The sequence below is a fragment of the Rhea pennata genome, chromosome 5, assembly GCF_028389875.1.
Source record: "Rhea pennata isolate bPtePen1 chromosome 5, bPtePen1.pri, whole genome shotgun sequence".
Classification (NCBI taxonomy): domain Eukaryota; kingdom Metazoa; phylum Chordata; class Aves; order Rheiformes; family Rheidae; genus Rhea; species Rhea pennata.
Window position 1 is genome coordinate 54,727,143 of NC_084667.1, and position 18,157 is coordinate 54,745,299.

Below are 18,157 nucleotides of genomic sequence, written 5' to 3' on the forward strand. Positions count from 1 at the left end.
TAGAGCTTTTTCCACTAACTTCTGCAGGCCCTCTAGATAGTACTATAATGGGATATGGTTTGGAATTGGCCTGAAACCATGTCATAGTCATATGTTAAATTTTATTTGTTTTGCTGACTTAACCTGAATTCGTAGCAGCAATTTGGAAATAAATGATTCTAGAGGGAGTTGCAAGTTTCCTGTGCAAGCTAGTCCTGGATTTGTGTGTTTTTTTGTTTGGTTGGTTTTGTTCTTTTTCCTAAATTTCTCGCTTCTCTAGGTCCCTTGTTCCTGAACTGAGCTGGGGCTTACTGTTATGTAACTGATAGGGGAAATCTTTAAGCTGGAGTGTTTTTTTTTGTTGTTGTTTTTTGTTTTTGTTTTGTTTTTTTTTTTAATTCTATAATTATTTCTTAGCAATGGTCAATAAATAAATAATGTCTTTCCTTATCTTAGAGGAATTTCAAGTCATGGTAAACCACAGATCAAAGGAATTGTGTTCTCTTCCAAGAATGTAACCCAGAAATGATTTTATACAGTCTCTCCAGTCAGGGAGTGTATTATGATACTGTGTGCTGGCTTCCAGTTTATTTTCAAGGGAGAACTTAATCAGACAATGAATATGTTAGGAGGAAAGCGTTCTGAGCAACGTGCTTGTACACAGTGTGAAGGTCTTATTTAGGTGCTGGAGAAACTTTACATAAAAGGCTGTCTTGTGTTCTAGGCTACAAAGAAAGCTATGCTAAAAGTTGTTTTGTTTGGGAACATTTTAAAATTTCTAACATGACCTCAGTTTAACTTGGGTGAACGTGCTTATCTATTTATTATCTGCTGTTGCTTTTATCCCCTTGAATATGCTTTCAGTGTACAATCCTTCGTATTGCAGAAGGACTCATGGTATGCAGAGAACTTTCAAATGGAAAAAAAAAACCCACAGAATTGCTAAAAAGAAATGATAATTTCCTTTGAAAAATCCTTCCTATTTTCACTGCTGCTGCTGAAAAAATTGTGCTACTTATTAAAATTCTTGTGCTGGATTTTTGATGAATGATGCTTAACTTGAAAAAGGCTTGAAGTTCAGCTCTTAAGACTTCAGTCTTGCTGGTGTAAGCCCTTTTGCAGGTGACTGGATAGCTGTGGAGCTGCTGGGGTGAGGAGGAGCTCACTTTGTCCCCAGGAAGCAACCGCCTCTGGAATGCTTTAGGGGTAGTTCAGATCAGATTTCTTTTAGTCCCTTTCTTTTAGAGGCCTTTATTGACAGCTTATGTGATTTCAACAGCCACACTAAATGGCGCAGTGGTATCCCAAACTTGCGTTTTCAACTCAGCTAGGCCTGTAGTACAGCTTGTGCCTCCTCAGTGAGTCCCGTTGTAATCTCTCCAATTTTTATCTCTTTTACCATCTAGTTTCATTACCATATGCTTATTAATACCATGAAAAAGTCAGTCTATGATATTTTACTGATATTTAAATTGGCTTCAGGGGGTTATAAATGAAGCCTCAATTTGGGTAGAAGTAGTATAATTTTAATCAATGAGTTCATTATCTATCCAAATATGTAAGCTTTGGGCAGAGGAACCCAGCCAGCTTTTCACTTGTTTTGGGAGCTGGAGAATCAGTCACAAGCTGAAGTCTCCAGTAACTGAGAATCCTGGGCTTCTGCCAGGCATTTTGCAACTCTTTTCATAGGACTTGCACTAAAGGCTTAACAAAGTAGACTTGCAGATCTTGATGCAGTTCAGCTACCTAATATTTTAGACTGCTTTCAGCCTTGCAGTGGTTGTAGTTAATTCTCACCATTAGACTGCTTTTGATTAGATTGATTATTTTAAGAGTGTGTGCTAGTGCAAGATACCACTATAAAAATGTGTGCATAGTCACATACGTTCTTGCACGTGCAGGTAAATATCAGTCTAAGGATATGCGGGTGTATTTGTCTCACTCCCGTCTGAATCCTGTCTCTTAAAGCACCAAGATACTCATTAGCTATTTTGTTGTGTTGTGGCTTTCACCATCTGAAGTCCCAAAGGCTTTGAACTTCAGGATGAGGAAGAGTCTGTGTATTGACTGTGGCTGGCAGGCTCTGGACAAACGCTGTGCAGTCTTGAAGCCAGCCCTGTTTCTGATTAGACACCCTTAATGGAAAGACTTTTCAACTGGTGGTGGTGTTCTGGTGGTGGGTTTTTTTTTTTTTTTTTTTTTTTTTTTTTTTTTTTTTTTGTACCTGAATTTTATCAAGCTCAGGGATGATAACACTTCTGTTTATTGCAAGTTTCTTAATACACTTACACTTTTCAAAGTATTGCCCCAAAGCAATATTTCTCTAGGCTAAGAGGCTAGGTGAGTGCAAACTTATATCCTTTAGAAGGTAAGGAAGGGCCACTGGAATGCGCTTGATAGAGAATCCAGAAGTTAAGTCAGGTGCACATGATACCTGGTCATATTGGTTGAGCTGTCAAAGATAGCTAGTGTAATGGTTCTCTGTCTTCTACTTTTGTCCCCAGTGCATTTACATCTGTGCGTTTTCAAAGATTTCAAAACCAAGAGACCATTAGACATAGATTAGACATAGATCCTCTTTGTTCCTTTTTTCCCTTCTCTCTGAACTGTTCCAGCTCTCTAGAGCAGTGATTCTTTAGTTCAGACTCCACTGAAAAAAATGAGGAAAAAAAAAAGAAAAGTAAATTTTTCTTTCCTTTTCACTGTACCCTCCACCCCATCCATAAGATAAAAACCAGTGAATAAGCTTTTACAGAAATTACTTCTGGGTAGGAAAAAATTCATTCCCAAGGAAAGTTGTTCTATATTCATGTCTTTAATTATCCTGTGCAGTTCCACCAACTGTAGCAATTCAAAGCACAAATATCAAATTGCAAGAAGTAAAATAGATTGATTTGCAGTCATTCTGTGTGTGTATATATACAAAGTCACAAAGGAGTGCTACTTTGCATACAAGTATATAGACACACACTTCTTTAGAGTGAAAGAATCAATGCATAATTTATTAGATTTTTCTGTAATGTGCTTTGAACTGTTTGAACAGTTTTAAACATGAGTACACTAAGACAGATGGCTTTGCTCTTCTGTTTGTCTCGCGTGATAAAGGTGTCAGTAGCTGCTGTCTAGTTCAGCCACACTTAATCATCCCTTGGTAGTCTTAGCAAATAAGGAAAACCTAGCTTCTAAGAACCTTCGTTTATAAGAACATATGGAATATTTGGCACTGATGAAGGCTTTTCTCACACTTTTAATAAGGTTTTTGTCCCCTACAAAACAACTGGTGAAATGAAGCACATTGGTGCGCCTCTTCCGCTGAAGCAAAAGTGAGCCAGGCTTATTTTGTTAAGGCTTTGGTGAAGTATATTTAATCTAAGCCTGCTGACTTTGCACCAAAGTGGATGAGAAACACATGTTACTTCTCTTCTTTGGGCTCTGCTCTGGGAACAGTAAATCCTAGAAGATAGTTGAAATGGTTGCCTGGTGGCAGTAAGTTCTTAAGCGTTCAAGATTTACAAGTGGTATAGCTTTTAGTTTCCTCATAATATCATTCTGCATGGAAGGTACTTTTCTCAAATAATATGAATTCCTCTTCAGATGTTAGAAATTAGGAAACTATTACTGTTTTTTTCACATTCTAATTTTATTTTCTTGTGTAATGTGTAATTAACTCACTTGTGAGACAAAAATGGAAGAGAATCAGATTAATTTTTAAGCAAATTGGTGAGTTTTCTTCTTTAGGTATAAACCACTATTGAATCATTACGGTATAGGCTGGGGGGTATGTGCAGTCTGTAGGTTGTTCAGGCTATGCGTTGTGTTGAGCCTGCTGTGCCTGATGTGGTCAAGAAGTATGGCAGCCCACCAGAGGCTGGTATTCTATCAGATGAAGCGTACAGAGTAGGAATAACATTTGGCATTCCTCCGTTCTTCCTAGAAGCTGCTCTATATGTTTTATTTGACTTTTGTGCCTGCTGCTACCTCTATCTGTAAGGCTTTCAGACCTGAAGAGTGCTACTTGTTAGGGCTGACACCGTGTTGGCTTTTCCTCCTCTTTGTGTCCACCTCACCGTGAATACATTGTTTTGGTTGCCTGTCAGGCTTGTATCTTAAACTTCTTGCCAAGGAAACAAGGAAGAGTGTTTACAAAAAGTAGCCTTAAGTAAGAAATGAGAGATACGTGTTGGACCTCATCATACCTCAACCCCTTCCCTATTTTTTATTTTTGAAAATGTAATGCAACATGAAATGAAAAGGAAAAGGAAAAAAGAAAATAAGAAAAAAGTTGGATGAAAATATAGCCCAAATAAAATTACATACGTTGTTATCATTTGTCTCCTCTGTTTTTTCAGGGAGTCTGAGAGCTTATATAAACTTAAAGAAAATAATATTATGGAATAAACTGAAATTTTTATACTATTTTGATTTCCTTTTTGAGACTTCATGGATGCCTGCATGTATTTTCCATGGGAGAGTTTATCTCTGTAAGTCGTCATAGAATGATTTCTTATTCCAATGAGTTTGCACTATGATGGGAACACTGAATTAACTCTTAAGGAAGCATATCAAAGGATAGATTCCAGGTAGCTGTCCCAAAGTTGCTGAAAATGAGGCATTTATATCATATCGTTAGGTACAGCGAAGCTGCAATGATAGTGATTATTTCCCTCAGCAGCCAAATGTATCCCAGCTTGTATTTGTAGTATAACCATCACTGTGTAAACCATCAGATGCACGGTTTGAAGACTTTTGAGTCTTCATGGAATAGTAAGTTATTTCTCTGATGAAACAAAGCTAAGCTATATTAGCCTGTTAGTGTGGTATAGCTAAACCTCAGCTGATTAATGTTTCGTGGGCTGTGTAGTAGGAATTGGAGTTAGCAACTAAGATTTTTTAATTCCTACTGATTCTTTTTATTTAATTATTTTTTCTCAAGAGGAATAAGATGATGTCTAAAGGTCCTTCTAGGTCTAGCCCTTAACACCTGCCCCTTAAAATTATTTTAGTCTTTCTCAGAAGCACCCTGACTGCTGAATAATGAAGGGTGCAGTCATTAAAAAAATTCACTGATTTTGTCCATGCCCAAAGTGTCTAGTGTTTGAAGCAAATTTTCAGTTGCAACTATTTCTGGTTTAAGAGCTGTGCTGTTTCTTCCGTTGGTGTGAATGACTTCTGGTTCCCATCCCTCCCCCTGCAACACACGCGCACGCGTGTCTTTAGTGCAAAGTGGTTCCAGAAGACATTATGCTCTAGGTGCTGTTTCTTTGTTTTTTTTCTCCCAGGTTGTGTGGTTGCCCCTCTGTGCCCTCCCCTCTTTCCCCTCCCCCTCCCCCCCCCCCCAAAAAAAAAAAAAAGAAGAAGAAGAACTATTGTTAAAAACCAGAAAGGAATTGCTGGCCTGGCCAGAAGTCCATTTAAGTCCAGCTAAATGCAGTAGTTTGGCCCCGAAGTGACCAGTGCCAAAAATACCAGAAGGTGGTGCAAGAAACCCTCTGATAAGTGGGATAATCACCACCTGCTCTTTTTATCCCACATGGTTAGAGAGGAGTTTAAACTCAGCAGCTTGATGTTTTAGGTCCCTTCCAGAATCATGTTTAATACTAACCTGGTACAGCTCAGCAGACAGCTCTTATTGCTAAAAAATTTCCTGTTCTTTGAGTTCCACAGTGTGACTTTATATGGTGTGAAAAGATGCTTCCATTTGCTAATTTTGAAAATTTTGAACAGATTTGAATAGCTCTTTTGCATGGTAACACTGATCATAAGTTTTATAGCTTCCTACTGTGCTTTTCCGTATTGATAAATATTTGCCTCTCTGGTTCTCTTTGTCTCTTTTTTTGTTATTATTTTATGCATATATGTGTATGGAAATTGTTAGAATTGTATGTAAATAGCATCTAGACATCATCTACTTTAGTACAGTGCCTCCATTTGGAGACTTATCACTTGTTAACAATAAAAAGATTTTTGTTCACAGTCTTCCACACTTGTAAGATGAGATCCAACAACAGTTGACTGAGAATGATAATAGTTAGTTTAAATGCAATAGAGTTCTTTGAAATATTAAAGGTTATAAAATAAGATCAAGGCAGAATTAAGCAGATGTAAATTGTGGGAATGGAATCACAGCGTTTTTATCACTAAGGAATCTTGGATGCTATTTATGCAGAAATGTGAGGGTGAGAATACTTATTTTCAGCCAGTTATTTACACTGTTTTGTGCAGCTGAATTCCAGAATAACTTTCTACAGATAGGTACTCCAGACTGCACAAGGCATGTTCTCATGCAAGGTGCTAGAGCTATAGCTATAGAGACCGTATGTAGGGAGTCTGAGGTACAGCACACATGACATAGATGCTGGTGAGGATTTCTGGTTACTGGAAAGGGCTCCTGGACAGTTCATCAGTACTCTCAAATTGCTTATACTAAGCTTGGGTTCCCACTAATATGGTAGAAACTGAGCATTATGCTTTTCTATCTGACTCCAAAATGAATGTCATCTGATTCCAAAAGAAATGGCGCAATGCTATTGCTAAAAGATGGATTATGTGATGTTACTTAAGAAAGGTATCATTTTTAAACTATCAGTGACTGGTACCTGACTTCCCCCCCCCCCCCCCCAGATGAATCACATCTGTCATCAAATCAGATTCTTCTGCTCACTGGAAAGTGTATCGCTTAACTATTCAAGAGCCTTGTTTTCCTCCTTATGACCCTAGAACTTCCTCATGGATGTCACTAGGAAGTATTCAGCACAGTGGGTGTTCTCATTAGTACTTGATATTTTTGCTGTTTGCTTTTCTGCCTGCTGTTATGTAATCACTTGGATTTTTCCTTTGCCGATTTCAGAAGCCATTTAACAGGAAGCTACTATTAGCACTACTTAGTGTTATGCACATAGTCACTAGGAGAAGAATTTCATTTTGGAGCAGAGCTACAGCATTCGCTCTTGCCATCTGCTCGTGCCATGTTCCTCATCATCGCATTTTCCAGTTAACCCTTTGTTCTGGCCTACTTGCCCGGTGGTCTCGGGGAGGGCGGCACATGGGCTGCACAGCTTTGCCTGAACTGTAAAAATTCTTTGAGGCTAAAACACTGCAGGTCTTTGTAATGACAGTGACATGGGTGGCATTCTTGGCTGATGTAAATTGGCATGCCCGTGCTTCAGAAATGGCACAGAAAGCATTGCAGGCTTTCTGTCCTTAGCCTACAGCTTATTGCAGACACTTCTCAGCCCCCGTTAGTGTGGGGCTGGATGTCTCACAGCCCTTAATGGATTATCTCACATAAGACTGCAGAGCAAGGAAGCAGCAATATTACACCTTCTGGGAGAACGACTAAGGATAAGATTCATCTCACCAAAGTTAATCTGCCAAAAAGATAGATTGCTAGTTGATACTAATCGTCTGTGCTCCTTCTTCTCCAGTGGAGAGGGAGGGGCATCTCCCAAGGATGATTTATGTCACTCTAATTACTGGGCAAACCTTACTGTTAAATGGCAGTAAGAGGCTGGATTAAGATGAGCTCAGGCAGAGACTGAACAAGTTCATGGTAGTGAAATTCTTTAAGAGTTACTAAATTCATAGAAACAGTATCTGGTTTAAGAAGTTCCTAAGCTAAAAATAGTTGGAGGCTTTGAGATGCTAAGGGGTAGTAGCAGATATGCTTAACTGTTTTTGTTCTTACTCTTTCCGAAGCCTGTATTTTTGGCCGCTGTTAGAGCTAATGTACAGGGGAGATGGACTTTTTTCTGACCCCGCATGACCATGCCTCTGTTCTTTTGCGAGGCTATTTGAATAATAAGTAGAGGAGAATGTGCATTTAATAAGAGACAATTTCTGCGAACTGGAATTCAGCAGTAAGGTGTTTATTTCTAGTCTGCAGTGGAGTGCTACTAACCTACAAATAGAAAAACTGGAAGTCCGTTTTGCAGAATGAGTCTGTGCCAGGTGCTGCATGTCAGTGCTTTATAACAGGTCACTGCAAGCCTTTCAGAGAGTCCGATGAGCTGTTTCACCATGTGTTCCTCTCAGATGGAGAAAACAGTCTCTTTGAGCGTTATAGTGTTGAAGATTCAGATCTGACATCATTTGCACTGTGTGCGTAGCTGCGCTGCTACGTGAATGCTCCCTGCCTCTGTGACAGCACCATGTGGAGTAACAGTGTGGAAGCTTGTCAGCTCAAATAACTCACTGAGGGTAGATAACGTGGGACCCGCACGCCAGGTGTCACTCATCGGACCAATTCTAATGACCTCTCACCATCTTGGGCACATACACCTGCGTCTTTCTAATAATATATACATGGACCTCTACATATGTGTGTTGTGAATATTTACACGTTGATTGCCTTCGTGATGGTTGTTCCAGTTAAGGGCACAATTGGTCTAAATCTAAGTGCTGGTTCCCTTAAAATGGTTTACTAAAGAGGCAAGGGCTTCAGATAGAGTATTTTGCTGCCAGTATGGGATGCTCATCATTTGCTATGGAGAGCTCTAGTGTCTCCATAGCTGTTAAATGAAAATACTGCTGCATAAATACACTTGTCACAAGTGCTTGAAATCCGAATTGTCTTTTATAGCATTCCCTAAATAAAAAGAAATACTGATTCAGCTGACCAGTACTTTCCTTACATAATCCTAAGACATTTTAAAAAAAAAAAAAAAAAAAAAAAAAAAGGTTGGTGGCATTGGATTTTGGATTCCAAACATAATAAGGCTGGGCTTGTTGTGAAATGGATACTTTTGTTTTCTTTAAAACACTTGATGCTTAAATTGGAAGCAAAAATGTTTGATGTAAGGGGAATGTATCAAACTTGACTTTTGCAATTTCCTGTTTGGTTTCTTGCAAACTGCTTTTGTCTAATCATATTTGATCTCAAGGATAATTTTATTTAATGAGGGTTAGGTAATATGACATATCATTTGTGGTACTTCATCATTCTCTTTTTCATTTTGAATGTGACATGATATTTTCTGGTACAAAATTAAATCTGTTTAGCAGTCAGCTTTGAAAGAGAGACTTTTGTAGCTCTCTAAGATGTTATGAATAACAAGGAAATAAAAGCCACTTGATCCTTAAGGTTCTGAAATGCTTCTCTGTCATTTGTAGGTTACAGCCACCACCATGGAGAGTAGAAGTAGTTTATCCTCTGATCATGGTACAGCCCTCCACCACCAGGAGGAGTGCAGTTTGGTACCAAAGGGAAGGGTTATTGGGAGAATCAAAGTGAGATGGAAGAGTTGGAAGGACAGGGTGTTGAAGGACTGATTCTCCATCTGGGTGACTGTTGGGCATGGTAATGTAATGCTGATGGCATTTAATGCTGAAGGCAGCCTTCTGTGATGTGGCTGCAGGAAAGCAGGCTGGTTTCCCCTCTTGTTCATAGGCTATGGTAACTCCGACAGTATTGTGATGCTGCTAGTAGTAATGGTACTGCTGCTAGTACTACAGCAGGAAGGGCTTTTGTTTTGCCATTACTGAGCCTGAGGGGTTCAGTTTGTCAGGGTCCAGTACTCTCTGACCAGGTTCTTTTAGATATTCCACACAAATGAAGAATGCAATGTTTAATATAAAGGTTTACTTTGAAGATACTTGATGTTACATAGGATTTTTGATTTAGCAGAGTGATTTAGCAGTATACTGAAATCACAATACAAGTGTACACTTACACAGTTCAATCACAATATCAATATGATTGCTATTACTGGTCTCTATAATAGGCTTACCGTCATGACGCTGGGCATTCCCAGTCACTGGGAAGGAATATGTGGGTTGAGGCCAGCTCAAACCATTGCTCTCTTGGAAATTCCTTTGTTAGTTCTTCAGGTCTTGTACTCTATTTTCAGCTAAGCCACATATACACTTCCCTCGTGCTGGTCTGGCTAGTCTCAGGGAGACATTCACATTCTTTTGATCAACTCAGGAAGAAATGCTTACATCAGTTGACCCACTCAAAAGTCATCCTCTGATGCTGTCTGTGTTGAGATAAAATCAGTTCTCTGTGCAATAGCTCTGATTAATCAGTTGCATCCTAGACTATTCCTGAGCTTCATGGGCACCTCACCCTTGCCCATCTCCTCTGAGCCTTCTTCCATTGTAGGGGTTATTAGTCAGTCACACAGCTGTAGATGAAGATGTTGTGGAAAGAATGATAATAACTAAAGTCCTAAATTATTTGCAAGTAGTGAGACTATAATCTGGTCTACAGATTGAAAGGTGAAAGCAGCAGCATGAAAGCCTAGGGGAGACTGGTTGGTGTTGCAGCAAGTGTTTGTGGGTTTTTTTTGTTGTTTGTTTGTTTGTTTGTTTGAGTGACAAAATAGACATATCTATCAAGCAAGCTATCAAAGCAGAAGATTTTGGTAGCAGTTTTAAAGGGAACAGTAAAGTGGCTTTGAAGATGTGTGAGAAACATGGGATAAGACATGAAGGTGCTTGTTTGAAATCTGCAGGTAGATAAGGGGATGTATTCAGTTCGTATAAGCCACATGGAAGTAGGAGGTGATACTGTGAATGTGACACCACAGTGGGTGGGGGACCGGGGTGAGAATGAAGGCAGGGTCTGAGTGTGAGTGAAATGTGAGTGAAAAGGAAAGACCCAGTGTCTGGTGAGATCAAAGGTGATCTTTGCTAGAATCTTCCAGTTGGATACAGGCAGGACAGAACTGCATATGTTAGGACCAGAAATAGCGGTATGCTCTCATTACTGGAAAAGATGATGAAGATAAGAGTCTGAAAAGGATTTTTCAGTACATAGGTGAGTAAGTGTAAGCAAAGGGGCCTTGCAGAGATGCCTTCTAGAACCTGAAGACTCTGCATGCAGCACTTGTCTGTCAAGTTGAAGATGATGTCAAGGTTACTCTTGATTGAGAAAAGATGTTAAAGGGCAAGGACACAGGCTGCAAAACAAAAATGGGGCTCTGGAAGTCCAGCCACATGGACTGCTGTAGCCTACAAGAACTCAGTTCCTCTCTCTCTTTACAGCCATTCCCAACCTCATCTCAGTGTCATCTCAGTGGTCCCATACGTTTCCCCTATGCAGAGCCCTTTCTTACTGAGTCAGTTTGTTACTAGTAAGACAACACAACAAACTTTCCGTCTTCTCAGAAAGCTCCCAATTTCTTCAGGTACTCCATTGCTTCTTTTCATTACTGGAGAAATCTTACTGCATCCTTTCCCTCATCCCCAGCCATCCAGTCCTATGGATACCCAGGTCTATGCTCATCTTGAAGCAATTGTTGAATTCATTTTTGATAGGCTCAGAATACCTACAGGATTTCCCTTGTTCTCAGTTTCTAGGCCTGGCCTGTGGTCAGTTTTATTAATGCGCTTCAGTAATTAATGAGCTCAATCATATATACAATGCGATATAATCCACCTAGACCTTTGCAGTGTTCTTTCTTTACTGTTGTGGTTTGACTCTGTCCCATCCAGTAAGTTAGGGGCATGGTATTTTTTCCAGGTCTACCTTGAAGACTGGCTGGTGCATAAAGCCAAATATTGCCAAATGCAATGTACTTTTAATGGTGCAATGTATGCAAATATTATTTCATATGATCTAAATGCCTGAATGCTCATGTTTAAAAACTGCTGGAAGTTGTTATGAGAGGAAAAAACTCTCAAGTGAGTGGTTCTTATGAAGCTGTAGTTAGTTCCAAAGCTGAAGTTGGAAGAGATCTCCAATTTCTCCTGTGACTTGCCTATAAAAATCAGATTTTTTTTTTTTTTTTTTTTTTTTTTTGCTTTCCTTGAAGCACTGGTGTTTGACCACATCCAAAAGCAGGATGTAGGTAGGATGCACTGATGTCTATGTCTTACTCATTGCTCAAGGTCAATCCAGTCATCAAAGTCATTATGGAGTTTTTTCCTTCAGGTCAGGCTGGCAGAGATATTTGGGCACATGGCTCTGTTTTTTTTTTTTTTTGTTTGTTTTGTTTTTTTTTTTGCCCCAGTTCTGACATTGGTTTGGTCTACCTACTGCAATACTCTGGGATTTAAGTTACTGAATACTGCAGAAGCCTGGGGCTTTAGGATATTCCTCACTGCTCCTGCTCTTCCTGCAGTACATAACAGTTGTGGTTTCTGAGATTGCTCAGCATATCTTAGGCTTTTTACAGGATATTTAGAGGTGCATGTCCTGTGACTCTACAGGTAGTGAAGCAGCTGTTCTGCAGCTCTTTCTGAAACCATATGTCCTCTAGCTGCATGTTACTCTAGAATCTGGACTCAGTGAACCAGGGGAGACTCTCCCAGACCTGCATTCCTAAAAGTGCAAGGAACAAAAATGAAAGCAAAAAGCTTTTTTGTGAGCTTTTTCTTAGAAGTAGTAGACAGTCCCAGCCCTGCAGTATATAACCTTTTCCTGACTGAACAAGAAATTCATACGTTTGTGGGAGGATGTGGCTTTGCATCTCCATCCATAGAGTAGTTGAATCGTGAAGAATTTGCACAGGATCTGAGGTGAGGTTGGGAAGACAACCGAAACTTGTATGAGGAGAAGAGTAAATGATTCCTTTTCACTTTAATGTTTCCATATTCTCATGCTCAGTAACTGCCATCTTGCTGAGAAGGTCTGGTACAGCTAACAAATCCACTAAGTGCAACAAAGAAACTTTATACCTCCCAGTAGGAGAAGTCTGAGGTGGGAGAAGTGTTGGAAATCTACCACGTCATTTCTGTGGAGCATGCCTTGTTGGGAGTCTTGCCTTTCATAATCCAACCTGAAGTTTTCTGCTGTATAGATTTTTGAATCCTGCATTTTTGCAGTGATGTGTTTTGCAAGTGAAGTTAGAGCACTGCATCCACTCCACCTCTTTTACAGTAACAACTTTTGCAATGATCTTTGTATAAATCAAGGGTTTGCTTTTGAGCTATATATAAAGGGAGAATGAATTTCCTGCATCACTTCCTCATTTTGCTTGCTTGATTCATCTGTGCAGCGTGATCCCATTGCTGGTAATCATTAGTTGCAAAACAGATACAGTGCCATAAACCTACCTTTTTGTATAGTATTGGTTTACAGATAACTATAGCTTTTCTTTTTTAAAATCCATATAATTATTTAGGTTGACTTAGAGTCTATGTGCTAGTTCCTGTGTAAATTACATGTAATGTTATTGGCTTCCTGCAATAATAATAATTCTAACAACAGAAATGGAATAGAGATATTTGAATGCAGAAGGTCTGTGAAGGTTATGGAAAAAATAATGTAAAATACATCCATGTGCAGGTGTTTGAGATTGCTGACACCTTAGCATCATGTACATGAAATAATAATTTTTCAGATCGTCTAGTAGTAGCTCTTTTGTAATGACTTTAAGATAAAACAAATACAGACATCAGCCTTTAATCTAATTTTGCCATGTGTTTCTTCACAGCTTCCTGTAATGGGAGGAGCCTTTATGGACTCACCCAACGAGGACTTTAGTACAGAGTACTCCTTGTTTAACTCATCAGCCAACGTCCATGCAGCTTCTTCCATGCAGAATCCGCCAGAAGAGACGTCCCGTTCTTCAAATGATGCCATATTATTATGGATTGCAATAATTGCAACAATTGGAAATATTGTGGTTGTGGGAGTGGTGTATGCCTTCACCTTCTAGGATGACTGACACACTGACCACAGGAAGCAAAGATAACTGCAACAGTATTTGTTGTGTGTATGTATGTATGTGTGTGTTTATATATATGTATATCTATATAAATACATATAGGGACTTTGTTGATTAAGTTCTGCCACAGTCAAGAAAATGAAATGTAAATGAATCACCTTGAATCTTGATGGCAGAAAGCTTGGTTGCAATTGAAAATTGTATGGAGATGAGAGCTTTAGTCATGAACAGACCCAATCCATGTTTTGTATAAAAATGTAATGAAAGAGAGGCCAGCGTGGGTACGGTAAATACAAAAAAAAAGTGAGATTTATACAGAAAGTTCTTATTTTTTACTATTTAGATTTTTCTAGCAGCTCTTCTGGGTTTTGTCAGCTTTTTTGTGTCCTTTTTTACTGTGCTTTTGATCGGTATAATGCTGTATGAAATTGCTTTAATCTTTTTTTTTGCTGGACATCTTAGTTTTTCAGATGGAGTAATGGTAGTGATTAACTTGGTTCTGATAGAGTACAAGTTAGACTATGTTCAAAATTGTGACTCTTAAAGTTATGGCAGGCAGATAAATACTATCTAACACTTACCTTTTAATATCAATTACTGGATATGAACTGATACTAAACCTGTCTGCTGTTTCCAGGAGGAGGCACAACTATTGCAAGGCATTTCTGTCTGCTGGCAATCTGCATTCCAGGTGAAGTGTTAAGCAGAGCAGCTCCTAGTTCTGTCTAGGAGTACTGGATTGCAATGACAACAGTGGTCCATAGGTGTGTCCCTTCCACAAAACAAAGTCAAATACCATGCTTTTCACCTCATTATGTTGTAATCTAGATTTCCCTACAGAAGCTGTATACTTACAAAGCACATTGATGAATCAAAGGAATGTGGGGAAATTGTGAAGACTAATTAACTGCAAGTGATGTCTATGAGAAGAGTACAATTGAAAGGAAGGCTAGACGCTTTTACTGTCATGAGGCAGTGACTGCAAGGATCAGGTATGTGCTGAGATATAAATAGCATCAGAGTATGATAATTGACAGATTTACAAATGCTTATGCCTAAATACTAATATATCTCTTGGGGTTCTGATGAGGCTTCTGGAATTGATTTTTATATATATACCAGCCTACTTCTGGTAACAACTCCAATTAGTTATTTGGATTTGTCCTGTCAAGGGACAGTGTTTTCATTGTATTATTCCCATAAGCAGTTTCATTTTCAAGAGCTATATTTTCAAAACAGGCTCTAGCCTTTCTTGCTTCAGAGATTATAAAATCTTCATGGAAGAAAAAGGAATCAGAAATCTTCCTTTTTCCCTTAAAAAAAAAAAAAAAAAAAAAGTACAGAAAGTATCTGAACTTAGAGAAAGAATTTATCTGCTATTTTCTCAGAGTCTGCATGTAATGTGTAGGTCTCCTTTCTCATACAACTATTACGTTAATTCCAGAATGCCTTGATGCCTTGTCTGCAGGCACAGAGACTATTTTTGACACTTGCCTGCCTCTGAGCTTAAGGCTGGACTAAGAGCTGCCAAATGTATAGAAAGGTTTGGATTTTCTTCTTCCCCTCCCTCCCTCCCCCCCACCTTAAGAAGCAATTTTCCTGCAGGGCTGGTGGGTAGTTGCTTGAATTAAAGCAGCATGCCCTAAATCAGTATTTATTATCACTGTATATATTTACTGTGTATATTTTTTCCCTTTCTGTGAGCTGGCCTGTAAAGCTGTCCTGATTCTTTGGTAGCGATTTGCTGCCAGTCACTGAAGACATCCTTGAAACTGTGTGGGAGGCCTCCCAAGGCTCCTTCTCTCCTCCTCACTCCCTTTCCTCCACGTACAGTGTGGCTGTCTTTTCAAAAATGTCACAGTGATGTTCCACAGTAGCCTGTGTAATTGTGATTGTGCACTCCTCCACTGGATGGGGATCATGGAACAGGATGCAAACAGAGCTAGCAGGATGGAGAAAATTAAATTATTTGGAGGATAAGAAAAACAAAGACAGCTCACAAGAGGTATTGAGTTCCTATGCATTTGGTTATTTTCCTGTTTGGAGACATTATTTTGTGAAGGTGGCTGAGGTCAGAAGAGGTCTGCACTTAGGGAAAAGTTTGAGAAGCACAGTTCTGGAAGATCTGTAGTACAAAAAGCAAATCTTGTCTGATAGAATAGCTATAGTCTTAAATAATATAAAAATGATAACTTTCACTACCCTGAAATAGATATTTTCTTCTTCATATACCAAGGGTTTTAAAGAACAGAGAAGCTATATAAGCTGTGTACCCCTCCTTTTCTTACGCTCTGTATCCTCTCTCAGAAAACCCCCAAGCGGTTACGTGCCTGATCTTGAGAGAAGCTGGAAAGCTGTAGACAAGCTTCCAGTACAGAATTGAGTAGGACATTGGTGCATGAACATGCAGGACCATGCAAATATTTTTTAACGCACTGTCCCCACAATTTTCAGATATTCTGTTGCCCTGGTAACAATATGGTAATTACCCGATGGGATTATTTTACTGCTTAATGAATTTACCAGTGGAGTGCTTTCTTTAAATTACCCAAGAATATTAATCTAAGTGCAATTAGCAGTGTTTGCATTTCTCCCCCAAAGCACTGAACCAAATTCTTCACTCATGAAGAAGAGTGTTTGAGAGGGAACAGCAAAGGATTGCTTCTGCTAATGAAAATGAATGACACATTTGTGTTGCTTTTCCCAAAGAAAGTGCCCTACTTACATGTGAAATTGATAGTAATTGCAGGACTGCTGGAAAACAAGTTCTGCCTCCCTCATCCAGATCACCCTCATACATTTTTTCATCATTAGAGGTTGAGCTGCCAAGAAGGCCCAAACAGAACTTTTAATTAAGTAATTGGTCTGACAGTGACATGGAAAAACATGGTGCAGACAGCAAGCACAGGCATTTGTTATCTCACAGCTGAAGGTACTAATGATGCAGTTTTTCCTGTTAATATTTTTAGGATGCAAGTATATTATTGCATACAAGACTATGCAGCATGTTGTCAGGTATATTAAAGATTTTGTGTCCCTAAACTGCAGTGGATAAAGCTGTTTCAAAGTCTGATCATCCTCGATACTGGTAACATGCTTAGCAGTGGGTTGCACAGTTGTGATATGGCCTTCTTTCTCAATGTCGTGTTCTGACCTGATGCACTGTGAACACTTCTGTCTTTTGCAGGGTAAAGGAAGGTTTAAATTCAGTCACTACAAATGAGAACTACCTGTCATTAAGAAAGTTCATAGAAGCAACAGCAGGGAGTGGAAAAAGAAATGAAAGGCAGAAGTTTCACAGGCATGGTCCTGGGAAATGTGTTAACCTAAACTTTTCCTTAGAACTAGGCAATTGGAAAACTGCTGTCACTCACTCAGGGGTGATGAGGAGGCCCAAGCACATTCCTCAGAGCATTTCTCTGAAGCAGTTTTGCAAAAGCAGAAAAGGCTTCTGTACTTTGCTAAGCATTTTATACATCAGCATCAGAGCAGGATTCCACTTGCAGATGAAGATCTGTAAATAAAAGCACTTAATACAGATAACTCTTACATGATTCTGAGCTGAGTTTGTTCTGCAGTAGACAAAACAAATACTCTGAATGCAGTATTAGACCCCTAATATATTGTAAACATCATCTTACAAACACAAGCAATACTGCCTGTGCTCTGCAAAGTTGTTAATGAGTTGTGGGAAGCAAGGAAATAAACTGGATGCCCTAACAAGTCTTTTCTAGCCATGGCTTATAGGAATCTATGACAACAGATCAAAAATCAAAGAGTCATTTAACTTTTTTTTTTTTTTTTTTTTAGCCTAAGCAGCCAGCAGCTAGACGAGGCCGCTGTGTGGGGCTAGAGGGTCTGCCCTAATCACCATCATTAATACTCTCCTAAAATACAATGAGGATGTATTTCCATACCAACACATTTGCAAAACTGAACAGAAGATTTTGAAACTGATGAAACAGCAGCAGTGACACTCATTTGCTATAAGTAATGTTTAGCCATTTATCTGGGAAAGTGAGCTGACAAATAATGAGCCTCTCAAATCCTTGTTTGCAATGGGACTCGAAGGCAGGCAGCATACCAGCAAAATGCTGAGTAGTCTGTTGTAACAAGTCCCAAATCAAGAGAGATTAGCACCAGCTAGCTCTTACAGTCTTATTCTATGCACCTATTTCAGTTAAAAGGAAAATTCTCGTTTGTGTCTGGGAGTAAGCCAAATCAGGAATCCCTAAAGATTGTTATGTGTTTTGTCTATTATTAGACACTTTCTTTTTACTATCCTGGTTCTTAATATTCTTTCACATTTCTCTGCAGGCTGCTGTGAGCTATTAATTTCACATAGCTCTGCCCTTTGATATCATGTAATTTTACTGGGTTTCCTGTGGCTAATCACAGAGCAGAATCTGGAAAATTATTCTTTTTAAGGATGATTTCTATTATTAAGAGAAACAGGCCAAAAATCAAAATCTCAGATCAGAATACTTGTATGCTTTTAAAGCTTTCAGAGCTCTGAAGAATGGGATTTCATCTGGTTAATTCTCAGAAAGAAGAAAGGCAGCCAGGTC

At 39.1% G+C, this 18,157-nt stretch overlaps 1 protein-coding gene across 1 annotated transcript in view; it reads left to right on the plus strand.

Moving 5' to 3' along the window:
• Positions 1–14,030, plus strand: part of C5H14orf132 (chromosome 5 C14orf132 homolog) — a 36,282-nt gene extending 22,252 nt beyond the window's left edge. Inside the window, exon 2 of the mRNA XM_062577734.1 lies at positions 13,356–14,030. Coding sequence (XP_062433718.1) covers positions 13,356–13,580 — 225 coding nt within the window. The 3' untranslated portion in view covers positions 13,581–14,030. The remainder of the gene's footprint in view (positions 1–13,355) is intronic.
• The last annotated feature ends 4,127 nt before the right edge of the window (positions 14,031–18,157 follow it).